Consider the following 18,569-nt stretch of genomic DNA (forward strand, 5'->3'; position numbering starts at 1 on the left):
AGGGCTTCGAGCGCCGAGCTGGGGCCTCCCTGGAGCCGGGATCGCGCCTCCTCCAGACCGGCCTTGGGTTCGGACTGCCCCAGGGGGGAGGAAGGGCGTGGCGTGCCCGGGCCAGTGCCCGCGTGCTACATTCGGGGGCCGCGTGGGCGTCGGCCAAGGGAGGTGGGACCCGCTTCTGCCTTATCATTTGATTTCCGAGAACGTGTGAGGACGCAGACACCCTTTCTTTCCGCTCGCTGCTCTCTGTGAGCTGGCGGGGCGGGCGGAGGCGGCGAGGCGGGGCCTGGGGGGCCGGAGGGGGGGGAGGGCCGGCGGGCTCACTCCCCGCACCCGCCCCGCCCGCCCGGCAGGAGCACAAGTGTTGGGATTCCCACGGATCGGCGTGCTCCGCGGCTGGAGGCCCGGGCACCCGGGGCCCAGGAGACGTGGCGGACACAGAGGGGTTTGTAGACACGGTGACCTCGGCGCTCCCGATCTGAAAGAGCCTGAAAGGAGCTGTTTATGGTGCATTACCAGTCAAGGGCTCAGGTACCAGCGCCTTGTGTCGGGAAGGCCCGGCGGCCGCCCGTGCTGCAGGTGTCAACTACACAAACGCCCGGAGGGGGGCCGCTGTGGAAGGGACAAAGGAGGGGTGTTCAGTCGCCGCTGCCACTCGCCCCGTTTCGCTCTTTCTCCGCTGCTGCGAGAGCAGCCAGCCTAGGGTGCAGACCCAGGTCGTAGGGGCGGGCAGAGAAGGAAGGGGGAGAGGGGGTGTCCCAGGGAACTACAGTGTATTATTTATGGACTTTGAAGGAAGTCGGGGAGGCTTTGGGCCTCTGCACAGCCCAACCCAGTTTCAAGGGTGAGAGCAGAGGGAGGTCGCTGGAGGCTGGAACTTCCTAGTGGAGGCCGGTGCTTTGGGTGCGGGTGGGGAGAGAAGAGGCTTGGGTGTTGGGCTGCTTGGGCCCCCAGAGGCTTGCTTGCCTGGATTTGACTTGAACTTCCCCCTGGTCCCGAGTCTGAGTGATGTTTAACAAATGTTCTTGGTTAAAGCAGTGACCCTCTCCTCACTGGTGGGAGTCACTCCCTGCCCAAAAGAAATCAAGGAAGGCGCCCATACCCCCCAGTAGGTCACTTCCCAGGGCCCCTGTGCTCCCAGAGGTTTCACAAGCCCCTCAGGTTGGCTTCTATAAAGCAAAACCTCAAAACGCCTTTCCCTTTGTGGGAAGATTGTTACTCCCTAGGTGGGCCCTCAAAAGCCTGCACAAAGCCAAAATACTGGGGGGGGGGGGGGGAAGCACAAAAAAATAATGAATATCAAGACAATTTTTTAAAGTGGTGTTTAATGATTTTCAGGGCCAACATATAAAAGGGGAGTAGGCAGGTGGAAATGGTATGTGTGTCTAGCAGCGGTTCTCAACCTGTGGGTCGCGACCCCTTTGGCGGTCAAACGACCCTTTCACAGGGGTCACCTAAGACCATCCTGCATATCAGATATTTACATGACGATTCCTAACAGTAGCAACATTACAGTTATGGAGTAGCAACAAAAATAATTTTATGGTTGGGTCACAACATGAGGAACTGTATTTAAAGGGCCAGAAGGCTGAGAACCACTGGAGGAACCATCTAAGTGCTCCCAAAGGTTCTATAGGCTGCCTGGCTTGTGTCCTTATCTAATATTACCTGGAAACTTCGTTTCCCTTCTTGCAGGTGCATCGCCATCATTTCTTTTATATGAGTCATCTATTATAAGAAATAGCTTTGACTTAGTAAAACTGAGTGATTTTCTTAAAGTAACAGGGAAGGTGAGAAAACAATGGTGAATAGGATGAAGATGGGTACGTTTCTGAAAAGAATAGTTTGAAAGTAGAATAAAAAGGAGAGAATAGATAGATTCCTTACAAGGAAAGAAAGGCATTCCCATCTAAAAATAAATAAATAAATCACCCCTGCTCTCTCTATCATTCCCAACTAAATAAGTTGCCCAAAATAGGTGTCTCTATTTTTTCACTTTTATTCAGTCTTCAGCACGCTACATTCTGGCCCATACTCTCACACTGAAACTCTCTTTAGTCATTTTCACCAGTAACTTCCATTGTCCCCAAATTTAAGGACAATTTCCATGCCTTATCTTGTTTAAAACTGCAGTAAATAGACCCACCATTCATCCTGACCCCAAGATCAGCATCCTTGCTACCATCTGTTTCTCTGGATTCTCCAAGCCCCATATTGAGTAAGTCACCAAGACTTAGCAATTCTCTCCCCAAAATATCTCTCCAATCTGCTGAACCTCCACCCAGTTGGGGCCTTCATTATCTCTCAGCTGTTTTACTGCTGCAGCTTTCTGATTGGTCAGTAGCCCTGCCTGTATTCTCACTTTGCTCCAATCCATTCTCCAGACTGCCACCTCAGTATCCTTTCTACATGGCAAACTTGATTATGCTACCCACTGCTTAAAACCCTTCAATGGCTCTCCATTCTGTGATTAATTATTTATATATTGTAAGGATGTGCTATGGTAGTGCTACTGTATTAATCACATACATTATAAAAATGTATAAGACATACAAATTTTTATAAGAATGAGACAAAATATAGATGATAGTTCTCATATTTTCTTCTAATACCCCAGTACATCTTCGTACCCATTCTGGAAATGACTGCTCTATATTACGTCAAACTCCTTAACACAGCTTATAAGGTCTTCTTGATCTAGATCCTTCCCACATTCCCATTCTAATCATTTCTCTTTACTTCATCTTTCACAAAGTTATTTTATTTCTTGAAACGCCATGATAATCATTCTATTTGTTTCATGTTTATTTCAACCTCTACTCTCCATTAGCTTGTTGGCAAGCTCCAGTGGGCTGTCCACCAACCACAACATGGGTGCCTACCTATGGTAGAAGCTTTTCAGGTTAATTCTTTTTTTTTTTTTCAGTTTTATAAAGTTGATGTATAATTGACATACAAGATCTTATTAGTTCCAGGTGTATGTCATAGTGATTTGATATTTATATACAAGTATATTAAACTAGAGGCAAGAGTAGGCCTTCCTTCCCCCAGCTGCCAGCACCAGCTTCCCTCCCAGAGGGAGGCCCCACCCACCCACCACAGCCCGATGGCTGGTAGATCATGGGCGATGGCCAGGCCCTGACTTATCACATCGCACCTACCTTGACTGGCCTGGTGTCAGTGGGTGTCTTGCGTGGTTCCGAATGGTCTTCTGGATGGTTGTTTTGCTGTTTGGCTGTTAGGTCGATTTGCATATTACACTTTTATTATCTAGGATGATCCCCGCAATAAGTCTAATTACCATCTATTACCATACAGAGTTATCACAATATTACTGTCCATATTCCCTATGAATATATTATGTCCCTATGACTTGTTTATTTTATAATTGGGAGTTTGTACCTCTTAATTCCCTTCATCTATTTCACCACCACCACCCCCAATCCTTCCCTTCTCTGGTAACCACCAGTTTGTTTCCTGTTTCTATGAGTCTCTTTCTGTTCTGTTTTGTTTGTTCATTTGTTTTGGTTTTTAGATTCCACATGTAAGTGAAATCATATGGATTTTGTTTTTCTTTGTTGGACTTAATTTCACTTGGCATAATATCCTCTATGTCTATTGTCTATCTACCTTGTTGCAAATGGCAAGATTTCCCTCTTTTTCTTATGGCTGAGTAACATTCCATTACATCTTTATCCATTCATCTATCAATGAACACTTAGGTTGCTTCCATGCTTGGCTATTATAAATAATGCTGCAATTAACAATATGTGTCTTTTAATTAATGTTTTTGTTTTCTTCAGATAAATCCCAGAAGTGGATTTCTGGATTGTAGGATAATTCTATTTTTAATTTTTAAAGGAACCTCCATACTATTTTCCATAGTGGCTGCACCATGTTACATTCATCAACAGTATATGAGAGTTCTCCTTTCCCCACATCCTCACTAATACTTGTTATTTATTGTCTTTTTTATAATAGCCAGACTTGAGTGTAAAACCTGAAACCACAAAAGTCCTAGAAGAAAACATAGGCAGTAAAGTCTTTGACATCAGTCTTTGCAATATTTGGGGGGACTGATCTCCTCAGGCAAGATAAACAAAATAAAAAATAAATTAGTGGTATTGTACCAAACTAAAAAGCTTTTGCATAGCAAAAGAAACCAATAACAGAATGAAAAGGGAACCTACTTAATAGGAGAAGATAGTTTCAAATAATATGTTTGATAGCCCTAGCCGGTTTGGCTGCCCTAGCTGGTTTGGCTCAGTGGATAGAGCTTTGGCCTGCTGACTGAAAGATTCCAGGTTCGATTCCAGTCAAGGGCACATGCCTGGGTTGTGGGCTCAACCTCCGGGGGGGGGGGGGGCGTTCAGGAGGCAGCCAGTCAATGATTCTCTCTCATCATTGGTGTTTCTATCTCTCTCTCTCCCTCTCTGAAATCAATAAAAAAATATAAAAAATATGTTTGATAAGGGGTTAATATCCAAATCATATAAAGAACTTCCAGAACTTAATATCAAAAACCTGATTAAAAATGGGCAGAGGACTTGAATAGATATTTTTAGCAGGCATATGAAAAGATGCTTAACATCAGGAATCACCAGGGAAATGCAAATCAAACCACAGGTTAATTCTTATTTGTAAAGCACCCAGAAAACATAATCTGATCCTTCTGCACCTTTCCTTCCAGTCTACTTAAACCTACCCAGCCACTTACATTTCCCTTAAGTACTGGGACTTCTAAGGCCAATGACAACATAAATCCCTCAGATCATTTTAATCAGAATGGGGGAAGGTCATAAAATGGATGATATGTTTACAGCTTTGGTTCTACCGAGGCTATCCCTTAACACTCTTAGGAGTCTCTGTGTATATACCTGACTCTATCTTGAATTTTCACAATGGGTCTATACCAGTGATGGCGAACCTTTTGAGCTCGGCGTGTCAGCATTTTGAAAAACCCTAACTTAACTCTGGTGCCATGTCACATATAGAAATTTTTTGATATTTGCAACCATAGTAAAACAAAGACTTATATTTTTGATAGTTATTTTATATATTTAAATGCCATTTAACAAAGAAAAATCAACCAAAAAAAATGAGTTCGCGTGTCACCTCTGACACGCGTGTCATAGGTTTGCCATCACTGGTCTATACTCAGGTCTGGTAGGTTCCAAGCTTCTAAAAATAAAAAATAAATACAAGGACCAGGAGCATATGAGAAAACAAGAGGATGTGTGAGTTATCTGCCATTGAGTCCGCTCCGATTCCTGGAGACCCTGTGAATGAGTGATGGCCACCGTGTCCTGTCCCAGCAGCCTTGCTCAGTTCCTGGAGATGCATGCCTGTGGCTTCTTTTAGGGAGTCAATCCGTCTCATGTTTGGTATTTCTCTTGTCCTGCTGCCTCCTATTTTCCCCAGCATTATTGTCTTTTCCAAAGAACCCTGCCTTCTCATCATGTGCCCGAAGTAGGTACCTTCAGTTTTGTCATTTTGCCTCCAGTGATGTTTCAGGCTTCATTTGCTCTAGAACCCAGTTGTTCATCTTTCTGGTGGTTCAGGGTATCCACAAAGCTCTTCTCCAACACCAAATTTCAAATACATTATTTTTTTCCTGTCAGCCTACTTCACTGTCCAACTTTCACATCCCTACATAGTAATTGGAAATATGAGTGTGCTGATGATCTCAGAGATGCAGGAGGTCTGACCTGAACTGTGAAGTCCCAGGCCTGAGTGGTGTGCAAGCGGAAATAACATCATCTGATGGTGAATTCATGTCACATCTTTGCTCTTCGGGGCCTTTCCTAATTCTTCCATGGCTGCTCTTGTGAGTCTCAGTCTTCCCCTGATTTCTTGGCTTCATTTGAATTGATCACTGAACCAAGGTAAGCAAAATCATTAACAATTTCAATGTCTTCATTGTCTACGTTAAAATAGTGTATTTCTTCTGTAGTCATGACTTATGTCTTCTTGATGTTCAGGTCCATCCTGCTTTGACACTTTCTTCTTCCAATGTCATCAGCAGTTGTTTCAAATCAGTGCTACTTTCTGCCAGTCAGATGGTGTCATCTGCCTATTTTAAGTTGCTGATATTTCTTCCACCCTGAGGCAAATACAGGGACATTGGCTCCCAAGGCTGGCAAAGGCTAAATGAAGGTAAGATTCAAGGGGCCTAAGGAAATTTCTGATTCCTCTCAAAATTCTTTCAAAAGACTACAATAAGGCCACACACGCCACATTAAAAAAATTCATTCCTGTGGTTTATGGCTCTACCTTTCAAGGGCACTAATAAAATGCCAGAGACAGGACAATTTGGTTGCTATGTGCTGCTCACACCTTAGTGGAGCAGATGTTTTCCTTTATGGCCTCTAGCTGAGACCAATGGCCCTGAAGTAATCGGCCTTTAAAGAGGGCAAAAAGGATAATTTGAAGCACTGGGCATTCTTTGAAGACACGGGTCTTGATGGGGCATATATGTGGTCATCATGAGGCCACTGCATGGCTGGGATGGGGATGGGGAGTGGAGGCAGATGTTTGAATTTGAATTCAGATTTACATGAGTCAAATGTCCATGTTTTTCCATTCTCCACTCTTTCATTCTTCAAAAATTTCTTCTTTTCACTTTCAAACCCTTCCTCTTGATTTTTCTCCTCTCTCATTTTACTGCATTTCCTATTTCCTTTGCTTTCCTGTCCCTTTTCCTCCCTGCTATCTAATCTTCATCTGAAGCCAAACATGCATATTGTGATAATCATTTGGAACAGTGTTTCTCAAACTTGACTTTTAATATAGGTCTATATTTATAGGTGTGTACGTATTTACAAATACACATATATGCATATGTATACTTGCATATAAAATTGTTATCCTTTTCATAGAAAAAAAAGGCAACAACCAATAAAAGCTTTTGTAGGCCCTGCGTTTCAGTTTAAATGATTATTAATATAAAATTGCTTAAATATTTACAAATAAAAGGTTGGTATAAATTCTTCATGTGTGTTGTTCTTAAATAGCTACAGAAACAACAAATAAATAATTAAATCTATAAATCAGTGAAATTCAAATGAAACTTAATTTAATGTGAGAGACGATACGACTGTTGCAATAACATTTACCACTTGTGGAATTGACATGATGGTGGTCCCCCGCTTCAGTCCGCTGTGTGGCCTGGGATGATGCTGTCCCCCTCCCCCAACCCTCCAGATTAACTAAGCTATCATGATAACCTTGATTCTCTAGCTTGTTGGTCTTTTCTTGGCACAGCCATAGCATCAGTGACTTTTCTTTAGTGTGAAGTAATTAAAACAGCCTGTTTGGCACCACCATAATCTTAAACACAGATGTAAACTCAGATTCAGGCTTTAAGTTCAAAGACAGGGCCAGTTTATACGGTGGTTGTCCAGATGTACCAAAACGTACTCATACTTTGTTGTCATAGTGTTTTTAAGATTATCATCTAAACAACATCACAAAATTGGGGGGGGGGGTCATAATTGACTTGTGAAGCCTTAATTTAAGAAATATGGATCCAGAAAATCAGAGGTCCGTGGACAAGAGTGGGCCAGGATAGGCCCTCATCAGGAGCATCACGCTCCTGGGTATGGAAACTCCCTCTGTTACGAAGGGGGAAAGGGCCATAAATACAATCCACTGATTTCTGAAGCATGGGAAGATTGTATCAGATAACAGGCCCAGATTATTTTCCCTTCCAGCTGAGGAGGGACCTCTGGCTTCTCTGCAAGGCCAGTGTGAATGGAAGAGGAAGGAGAAAGCAGACTGCTACCCAACTCCTGGCAGAGAGATTAGGGAGCATGCCCAAACAGCTGGTCAGTGGCAGAGCCATGGGGCTCCAGGCCGGCAGGCTCCCGGGCCCACATGCCTGAGCTCTGTGCTACCCAGCCTCTCTGGCTGGATGCCTGGGGACTGCGGCAGAAAGTGGGGTGCTGCTTCCCATTTGACAAAAATACGCTCAAATCTCTAAGTGGGGTCTTGTGTGCGCAACCTGAGGCCTGGTGGGTACACGCAGATGCTTATTGCGTGCACTGTACCAGCATGAAAGCTGCATTTCCAGGCAGCTTGCCCAGATGACTGATTTCCCTCCACTAATACAAGGCACTTCCCTGCTTGAACCAGGCATGGTCTGGCGTCAACTTCTTCAAGCACAGGTTAACCCAGCTTAAATGAAGATGAGCTTTTGTTCTAGACAGAATTTTATGAGAACAACATTAAAAGTGTCACTGCAATACCCCAACATCTACAGGACCACTGATATGAGTGAAAACTATTATGATTGATAGGAAGTTGAAAAAATTCTAAGGGAATCAAAGTCCTGGCCTGCCCAGCAAGGAATACAGTCAGACCACAGACAAAATACTAAGGCCTTCTAAGAGATGCAGGAAATGTGACCTGTACTGTGAGCTCCAAGGACTGAGCGGTGCTCAAGTAAAAATAAAATGATCTGATGGTAAAGCCACATGAGGAACATCACACACAGAGCCTATCAGTAAAGATGGGAGAAATTCTGCGGAGATTGGGTCAAAGGAAAAATGCAATACACAAAACTAAAAACACATGGAAGGAAAACAGACCAAAATGTTAACAGTTTCACCTGTAGGCTGTGGGACTGTGGACAGTGCAGACAACATGGTGCTTTTAATGAGCATTTAGTAGTTTTCCATTTTCTTTGTATGGGTGAAGCCCTCTGAACTTCGTTGGATATTGATTTCACACAGGAAGGAGCACTCCACCCAGTGCCATCCATTGTAACTGCACTGCATGCAAGTCTTAGCTGCAGAAAGGGCTCACTCAGGATTTGAGCCCCTGCCAGCCCTCACTGGGCCCATCTGCCAGAGGGATCTTGCTGACTTTTGAAGACTTGAAGATGACACAAGCTAATAACCAAGCTCTCTGGAGGGCTCCTGCGGGGCTATATGAGGGGATCATACACTCTAAAATTTTTCTTTAAAAATAAGTTCACTAAGTTAAAAAAAAATGTCTGCATATATGTTCACATATAGTAGTCACCCCCCTTATTCATAGTTTTGCTCTCCATGGTTCCAGTTAACCCGTAGTCAACCATGGCATGAAAATATTAAATGGAAAATTCCAGAAATAAACAATACATACATTTAAATTGGACTCTCTTCTGAGTAGCTTGATGAATTCTATGCCATCCAGTTCCATCCTGTCCAGGATGTGAATCATCCCTTTGTCTCCACTCTCTATCCACTACCCACCCGTGAGTCACTTCATGGCCATCTCAGTTATTAGATAGACTATAGAGGTATCGCAGTGCTTGTGTTCAAGTCAGCCTTATTTTACTAAATGATGGCCCCAAAATACAAGAGTAATGATGTTGGCAATTAGGATGTGCCAAAGAGAAGCCCAAAGGTACTTCCTTTAAGTGAAAAGGTGATTATAGTATGATAAGATATTTTGAGAGAGAGAAACCACATTCACATAACTTTTATTATAATATATTTTATAATTGTCCTGTTGTATTAGTAGCAATTATTTTTAACCTCTTACTCTGCATAATTTTCAAGTAAACTTTATCACAGGTATGTCGTATAGTATATATAAGGTTTGGTCCTGTCCCTGATTTCAGGCAACCACTGGAGGTCTCAGAATTGTATCCCCTGCGGATAAGGGAGGAATATTGTATTTCAAAAATCAAAAGATTCAAAAGTATACAATGAAAATTCTGTTCATTAGCCACTTAAGTCCTTTCTCAATGCAACAAACAGCATCAGTTTCTTGTGTATCCATTTTGAAATATCTGATGGCTCTGTAAACAAATGCACTCACGTATACTCACTGTCCTGTTTTTTTAAATGCAAGTGAGAGCATACGAGTCACTCTTCTTTCGCTTCATAATGTATCTTGAAGATCATCTCACATCACTACATTAAAAGCATTCTCCTTTTTATGGCTGCTGAATATTCCATTATATAAATGAACCATAATTTATGTAAGGCCATACAGATGGGCATAAAGCCAGAAAACACATGTAACTTTGAAAAAAATTAAACAGAAAAAGACCCCCAGTTCATGTTTGTATTAAATTCTTTATTTTTTTCCATTTCACTGCTCACCGTGGAGGCCAAGACACAGAAGTCTGGTAATAATGACTGTGGTGTTTACCTTACTGAAGGTCAAACACCTTTCGAAATAACAAAATTGAAGGGTAAAGCTCAGAAGCTTTGCTAGTCACCAAATAAACCTTGGCAGAAACCACTTATTTGGATAACTCTATCAGCATTTCAGTGTTTCTCCCTCAGAAGATTAATATTTAACAACAGGAAATATACAGACAAGAAGGGAGGTGGTAGGTGTTCGGCACTCGGATTTCCTTTGTTTCATGGCAACCATATGCTTCCTGCCCTTGTTCCCAGATGAGACATGGCCCAGTTTGGTGTTTTAGACTAAGTAGCCTCAGAGTGAGGAGTGTCTAATGGGAAACCCTGGAAAGTGATGCCTACATCTCCACCACCTTGGGCTGGAAATCCACTTATTCCTATTCGTGGCTCCGTGGTGCCAGCTGTGTCACTCCAGGAGCGTTACTTGGCCTTTCTGAATCTTACTATTTGCAAACAATAAAAATATGCCCAGTAACCTCACAATGCTGCATTAGGAGCAAATGAGCCAATCCATGTGAAAACCATATTTAATCATCTATATTAAGTGTAGAGACAAAAGAGGGATGGAAGGATGCTATGTGACACATATGAGATAAGGAACCACCCAATCTGGTGTTAACTATGATCTTTTCTCTTATTTGGCTGTGCAGCCATGGATTTAAGGCCGGATCTCATTCATTCACTGGTTGAAATAAGATGCCCTTCAGCTTGCAGAATTAGGAGGGTGAATGATAAGCATGTCTGAAAGTTCTCTCTAATGCTCATTCCCATCTCTCCTAATTTTAGCCTTATTCCTTGTACCTGTCTTAGGATAGAATAAATAGAAGACCTCAAAGCAAATGAAGGAGCTCAGACTAGTGGAAAGAAGAGTAGGAGGGAAACAAAGAAGACCAGAGAGAGATCAGCATGGCATCTGAGGACTTGAAAAGTCAATTAATGATGACATAAACACCTCAGGAGAATGGAGAGGAGGTGGTTAGAGGGAGGCCTTTCAAGCTGAGTCAAGGAGATTGGCATCTTCTAGGCCAGTCACTTCCAAGATGGCATAAAATGATACATGATCACAGTGGGCCTTCTCAGTAAGTAAGTAAGTAAGTAAATAAATAAATAAATCCATAATCTATCTATATAGTATGACTTTGGGAACCAGAGAAAGTCCTATAACCCCATCTTGAATGTTGCACACTTTGTCTTGTGCTGGGAATTGCACCATTCAGTGTTTCCTTCCTCAGCACATCAGGAGATGCAGCCAGGACTCTGGAGAGTCGGGGCTGGAGACCAGGAAGATGGTACTTGGTAATCTGGGCCAGTTTACAAAAGGGCCTGTCCTAACGACCTTGCATATTAATATAAATACATCTTTTATGAGTGAGTGGAAGCAGCGTTGGTACCCACGCTCAGCAGCCAGTGGAACTGGCACAGAGCTGAAATGGCTCAGGACTGATGGTAGCCGCTGTGGGACCTTAGGAAAGTCACTGAGAGATCTTTCAGCATTAACGCGTGATTCTAGTTCTCAAATCCTTTCCTAAGGCTAAAGGGATAAAGGGTGGGTTGATGCGGGCACCCAAGTGAGGAGAAGAACGATTTCACAGAACAAGGGGGGGAGGGAGAATAGCCAAGACAGGGGAAGCAGACACAGAAGAGGACAGACCAGATGCCTGGCGTCACCTCTGTGTTATGAGTGGGGAAGGGGACAGTTAGAGTCAGGAGGAGTTAATATGAGCTCATTTTCAGGTTGGGAGGTAGACCATGAGTCACATCCACAAGTACCTGCTTGTAGGCACTAAGGGAGGTGTGGGGTACTCTGGGGACACCCAGTTTCAGAGGCATTTAGGCTCCAGCAGGGAGGACTCAGCCAGGCATTGAGCACTCTGGGAACATAGCAGGGAAAGCTGAAGAAGGAGGAGAGCCTGGACGCTGCACTCTACATTAGAGGGCTCCGCCCGAAATTCATCCTGGGAAGGGGCCAGGGGCCTGTGATCCAAGCCTCCAGTCACTGTTTCTAGAAGCTGGGGAAAGAGTTTTGAAATGTATAATGGGAAACAGATGAACAAGTATTCAGGTCCTTGAGACTGATGGGAGAGAGGGAGGCAGGGAGGGAGAGGAAGAAAAAAAGGCCAAGGGAGAGAGAGGGAGCCAGCAAGGCTTTCTCTATGCCCAGCGGCCTTTTACAGAAGTTCTCCTGGAACTGAGCACCTCAAAGATGGCAGAGACTTCTAAGCAGCCCTGAAGGTGTGGGGGGAGTCTACTGGGTCCAGCACTGAGTTCCTTTCCAAAGACTTGAAAGTATCTCGAGGCTTCAGCAGAATTTGGCACTAAAAAGAACCAAGCAACCCTGCCACTGCCTTGGGGATGATGCTATTTTATAATGAGGCAAAGGTTCTTTATAAGGTTAAGGGACACTTCTCCTGAAGACAAAGCGTAGAGAGACTCTAAGCTGTGTCCCGCTCTCCAGGAAATACCTGGGACCTTTTGATCTTGTCCCTCTCTCTGTGCCCCCACTGCCCAGAGGATCCGGGGAGTGAAGAAGGTGGGGCTGGAATGGGAATTTGGGTGTCCAGCCTGGCACGACAAGGAGAGCCCAGCCATCGCCTTGACCAACCTGTTACTTCAAGAGGCAGAGGGCCTCTGTCCACACTATTGCTAACGCCAGTAACCCAGAGAAAATCTCCTGTATTAGTGATGAAGTCTTTCTTCTTTTTATTGAAGAGCAATCTTGTCTTACTTAAGGACAGAATGTGTGTGCATGTTTGTGCACATCTGTGCACACACTAGTATCCCAGTATCAGCACTGTAGGCCTAGCCCTCACTTCCCAATGGGACCAGTCTGCAGCCACCCGGCAATCCTCTAAGGCAGTGGTTCTCAACCCTCCTGATGCCGCGACCCTTCAATACAGTTCCTCATGTTGTGGTGACCCCCAACCATAAAATTATTTTTGTTGCTACTTCATAACTGTAATTTTGCTACTGTTATGAATCGTAATGTAAATATCTGATATGCAGGATGTATTTTCATTGTTACAAATTGAACATAATTAAAGCATAGTGATTAATCACAAAACAGTATGTAATTATATATGTGTTTTCCGATGGTCTTAGGCGACCCCTGTGAAAGGGTCGCGACCCACAGGTTGAGAACTGCTGCTCTAAGGGAAAAATGGTGGGGGTAGGAAGGGAAAGGGTGAGGAGGGCTGTCTGGCACAAGTGACTGTCTTCTCTTTCCTCCTGTTCCATGCTCATCCATGCAGTCCAGGAGCTGCCGAGAATGCCCATGCTAGCTCTGCTCAGCCTCATAGGACAGTAAGGCTCCCTGCCACAGCCGACTTTCCACTAGCTCTCCTGGGTGCCCAAATACATTTCTGTACCCTTCCACAAACTCGTCAAGCACAGGTAAGATGATTTTCATTGGAATCTGACTTAAAATCACACGGGGTAAAAAGATACCCATATAGGGACTCGCTGACTCCCATGTCCCCCAGCCACCCTGCCCCCCAACATATCCAGGACACAAACACACTTTCTCCAGAGCCACCTAGATCGACCAGAGATAGAGCTTGAAGAGAACCTTGATAGGCTGGGATCCGGTCTTTCATTGAATGGGTATCCGTGTTTTGGATATGGCATTGAAGTCTGGTCATTTGTGTCCCCCTCCCCCCAAGTGATTAGGTTGACCCAAGGCCATGTTTCCAGTGGCTTGAATCTAACCATTTGAGGGGAGCGGAGGAAGGCCTTTTCAATGTAAAGAGAACGGATGTCCACCACCACCTGGTTACATCCCTGGTTTTGACCCTCCACCCACAACAGCTTCCCTCTTTTTGAGACGAGAAGGATAAATCTAAATGCAGGATGTTGCAATTGGGAGTCTCGGCACAGGGAACCTGTCCACATTTGCATCATTTTAAGAGCAATCACCTCACTAGGAAGGGGCGGGGCTAAGAAGCTAACACCCGACAGAATGTGCGGAAATTGTCTGGGATTCTTGACTCTGCCTCCTCTCTGCTGCAAATTGGGTAATCTCAGATCTCCTAATCTTACACATCTTTTGCCCTTAACCTTTTGATCTCAGAGTTCAGGTAAATACAATGCAATGTCTAAAACCAAGACGTGTGTTTAAATCTTAGTCCTTCAGAGGCATAGACTCGGATGTTGAGATGAGTAGGATGTTGAGTTGAGATAAGAAGTCTCTGGTGGGACAAGGCTCTGGAAAAGGAAATGGACGCGGCTGACCTGGGAAGAGGGCGCCTCAGTGCGCTATTGGGAGAACCGCGCCATCGCGCCACCGGCTGCACTTAACTCTGCGGGGTGGAAGCTGAGCTTGGCTTTTACCAGGAATTGCCCCGACCTTGAAAGTGTTCCTTTGTTACTCTTAAACGGAGGGATTCTTGTTACATCGCAGTTTGTGATAAAGTGTGTCGTGGGGCTGAGTGCATGCGGCTGTTGTTTTTAAAGGTCGAAAAAGGGGGGAAAAAAAAAATCAAGGATGGTCCTGGTGGCCAGTCAGAAAGGTGAGAAACTTATGTTTACACTCTGCCCTTTAACGTCCCGCCTCCCTGCGGGCAGCTCCGGAGCAGACAATTCAATTAACTCCTTTTGTACCAAGTTTTATTGATCCGAACCCCTAGAATATAAAGTTGCTTTCCGAAGAAACGTGCCCCACTGAGCTGCCCTGCGAAGCAACCCCCCCCTGTGTTGCCAGTCATTTTCCCGGGCCGCGTAAGGGAGGTGAGGGGAGGCCAGTCCAGAGGGGGCGTCGCTGGGGACGGATACCGCATCAGAGTCGGGCTTCTGTGCTGGCGACCCGAAGGCTCGCGCCTCTAGACCCCGCACGGCGTCTGGAACGCCTTGGGAGCGTTACCTTCGAAACCCACTGGCACACACCGAGCCAACTTTACAAGAGTCCTGGAAAGGTTCGGAGATGAGTTAGAGCCCGGCTGGAGGCCGGCGCGCCCCGGATGTGGTGATGGCTAAATGCACCAACCCTGACACCCCGGGCTGCAGGCAGTTTCTGCGCCCACACCCGAGGAGGAGCGAGTTCCGCGGGTCACCTGTTCCCGCCGCCTGGGCCGTCGGTGTCAGCGCGCATCCTTAGGCCTTTCTGTAGCTGTGCTGCTACCCCAGGCCTGGGGCAGAGTGGGGGGAGCGGGGGCGCTCTGTGCAGCGCGCACGTGGGCAGGCAGCGGGCGCTGCAGGTGCCTTGGAGTGGTGCGCCCCACAGGTACAAGCCGCAGGAGAGGGCTGGGAGGAGCAGGAAGAGCCCCAGGCAACGTAGACCCCGCCTCTTCTCCACCTCAGGAGCTCCCAACCCAAAGAGAGCCTTTCCGGCCCGCGCCGCCGGCCGGGCCCCCTGCCCCCCTCCCCGTCGGCTCGGTGATTGGCTGGCGCCGCGGGTCCCTGGCACGCGCCTGTGGATGTAGTTATAAGAATCCTCGCGTGCCGGCCCTCAGCTGCAGCAAGTTGGCCACAGCCCTCCCCAGCGCAGCGCTGGTGCGACCAGAGCGCAGGGGCCTTGGGCACTCCAGGGCGGCCGGGGGCGGGGGGCTGTGGGGCCGTTCCCACTGCCTCTCGCTCAAGAACCCGGGAGACAGGGAGGGGGCTGCCAGACAGGCCAACACTGCAACCTCAAACTCCTGCAGAGGACTCCCTCGGGCCCACGGCACCGCAGAGCATGGATGCGGTGCTGCTTGAGCACTTCCCTGGCGGCCTGGACGCCTTCCCGTCTCCTTACTTTGACGAGGAGGACTTCTTCACAGACCAGTCCTCTCGGGACCCTCTGGAGGATGGCGAGGAGCTGCTGGTGGACGAGCAGGCGGAGGTGGAGTTCCTCAGCCACCAGCTGCACGAATACTACTACCGCGACGGGGCGTGCCTGCTGCTGCCGCCCGCGCCCTCGGCGGCCCCGCACGCGCTCGCTCCGCCACCCTCGGGGGGCCTTGGAGAGCCAGACGAGGGTGGCGGCGGCTACTGCTGTGAGGCGGGGGCACCCCCGGGCGACTTCCCCTACTCGCCCGACTCGCCACCCCCGTGCCTGGCCTACCCGTGCGCCGGGGTGTCTGTGCTGTCCCCGGGCACCCGGCTGCGCGGCCTGAGCGGGGCGGCGGCGGCGCGACGGAGGCGGCGGGTGCGCTCGGAGGCCGAGCTGCAGCAGCTGCGACAGGCTGCTAACGTGCGGGAGCGGAGACGCATGCAATCCATCAATGATGCCTTCGAGGGGCTGCGCTCTCACATCCCCACGCTGCCCTACGAGAAGCGCCTCTCCAAAGTGGACACGCTGCGCCTGGCCATCGGCTACATCAACTTCCTCAGCGAGCTGGTGCAAGCTGACATGCCACTGCGCGGTGGCAGCGCGGGCGTCGGACGCGGGCCTGGCTGTGGCGGGCGCCTGGGTGGAGACATCCCCGGCAGCCAGGCCCAGAAAGTCATTATCTGCCATCGGGGCACCCGTAAGTGCGGTCCCATCCCAGCTCAGGGAGACGGGGACGCAAGCGGGAAGGTCTTGGAGGGGCTGGGTGAATAGGCTGACAAGCCGACTGACGGACGGACAGGTGGTCCATGGGCACCAGCGACCTTGAGCGCCTGCTGGCGTTCATCGGGTTCTTTTTTCCTCCACTTTGACCGCGGCTCAGAGGGCGCGCGACCACAAAGGACTTGCAGCTCCTGGGATTCCGGGGAGGGGGCGCTGGGGGCTTGTGCAGTGGAGAGAAAGGGTCCTTCTAATGTCACCTAAGGCGCCTGTTCCCTGAAGGCGCCCGGGAATAGACCCCAAGGACTGGAGGGCTCCGCTGGGAATAGAGGCGGACATTCACACTCTGTTGTTTCTTCTCACCTCCTCAGGGTGCCCCTCCCCCAGCGACCCGGATTATGGCCTCCCTCCCCTGGCAGGACACTCTCTCTCATGGACTGATGAAAAACAGCTCAAAGAACAAAATATTATCCGGACAGCCAAAGTGTGGACCCCGGAGGACCCCAGAAAACTCAACAGCAAGTCTTCCTTCAACAACATAGAAAACGAACCGCCCTTTGAGTTTGTGTCCTGAGAAATCACAGACTCGCCTGGTTAGGTCTCTGTGCATATTGTACATGTAAATGTCTGTAATGTAAATGTAATTTAAGAATCACATTTTTCTAATGGCAATCAGCTGTTTGTTATTTATCTATTTATTATGCTGTCAAGTTAATGAAATAGTTCTCTTTTTAAATATATAATTTATATAATTTATCCTGATTTTCTAAAAATATGCAATAGCCTATGATATCTACCCCCACCCCCAGCACCTTTGGCAGAACGTTGTTGGAAGAACTCTGTCTAGAAAACTGTGCTAATTTATTGACAGATGTGGTTTATTTCTAAGCGATGTTAATAAATTTATTTGTTTTCTAAAAGTTATTTGTTTAATACATGATGGGGTAGCTATATATCTAGAAAGAAGAATAACTGACTTTGTAAACGATAACTGAACCAGAGACTCAAATCGTAGCTATCTAGCCAGAAACCACATTTTAGTGAGACTTATCTGAAAGGCAGTGGATTGGAGAGTTAGGCCCCAACGCTCTAAGAGTGCTCTTCTTCTGCATCCCCTGCCCTAAATAGTGACTTTTGTCTGTATTTTTATCCTACCTTTCAAACACTCTATGGTGTATTTATACCCATTTTTCAGAGAGGAAAGCTGAGGCTTAGAGATGATGTTTAACTTAACTAAGGTCACCCCTACCCTGCCTAATCATAGTATATGAACTGAATTCACTGTGTGCAGTGGGAAGGCGGGCGGGGAGGGGGCGGGGTGGGGGTAGGGGGAGGGGAGGCTAGTTTCGGGCTTGGTCATTGGAAGGGGTCTTTCTGCTTCCATGGTCTGGTTGCTCTTGAGCCTCTCCGTGGTCTATCCCTTCTGCAGCTGCAGCATCAGGTACATGGAACTTAAACATATTCCTATTAAAGGCGATGGGGCAGGCGACTGTGGGCTCGAATGCCTCCCAACAAAATCCAGGGTCCTTTTTAGGTAAGGCGAGAAGGCGCATGCACCCTTCCTCAGCCACTTCTGCGAATGGGTTATTTCTAAAACTGACTGCGTTTCGCCTCCAACAGAATTTCATCTTCCTTTTCAAGCAGCCTGATCTGGGAGGCAGGCGAGCCTCAAGCGGAGGGCCGCCCCCTAGCGATGGCGAGAGGCTCGACGGTGCGGCCGGGGTCGCTCAGCCGGAAAGCCAAGTCTCCTTCGCCACTACCCGCACCTCCGCGGCCCTCGGGTGCTTTCCCTTGTGTGCCCAAGCCCGGGTTGGCAGCGGCTGGCCCGGGCCCGGCGCGCGCTCGGACCCCGCGGGCGGGCGCGAAGGGAAAGTGCGGAGCGGGGCCGCGCGCGGCAGGAGCGCACCTTCCCGCGGACCCGCACCGCAGTGCAGCTAAAGCCAGACCGAGGAAGTTGTTGCTCTACCACCAGG

General features: G+C 47.4%; 1 protein-coding gene across 1 annotated transcript; it reads left to right on the forward strand.

Annotated features, from left to right (window-relative positions):
- Positions 1-15,801: 15,801 nt before the first annotated feature.
- PTF1A (pancreas associated transcription factor 1a) lies at positions 15,802-17,170 on the forward strand (the record flags this gene model as incomplete). The annotated part of the gene is made up of 2 exons (XM_081111519.1): positions 15,802-16,576; positions 16,968-17,170. The coding sequence occupies 2 exons, from the start codon at positions 15,802-15,804 to the stop codon at positions 17,168-17,170; spliced, it is 978 nt and encodes a 325-aa protein (XP_080967645.1).
- Positions 17,171-18,569: the final 1,399 nt, after the last annotated feature.

The sequence above is a fragment of the Myotis nattereri genome, assembly GCF_964212035.1.
Source record: "Myotis nattereri genome assembly, chromosome: 1".
Taxonomy (NCBI): Eukaryota; Metazoa; Chordata; class Mammalia; order Chiroptera; family Vespertilionidae; genus Myotis; species Myotis nattereri.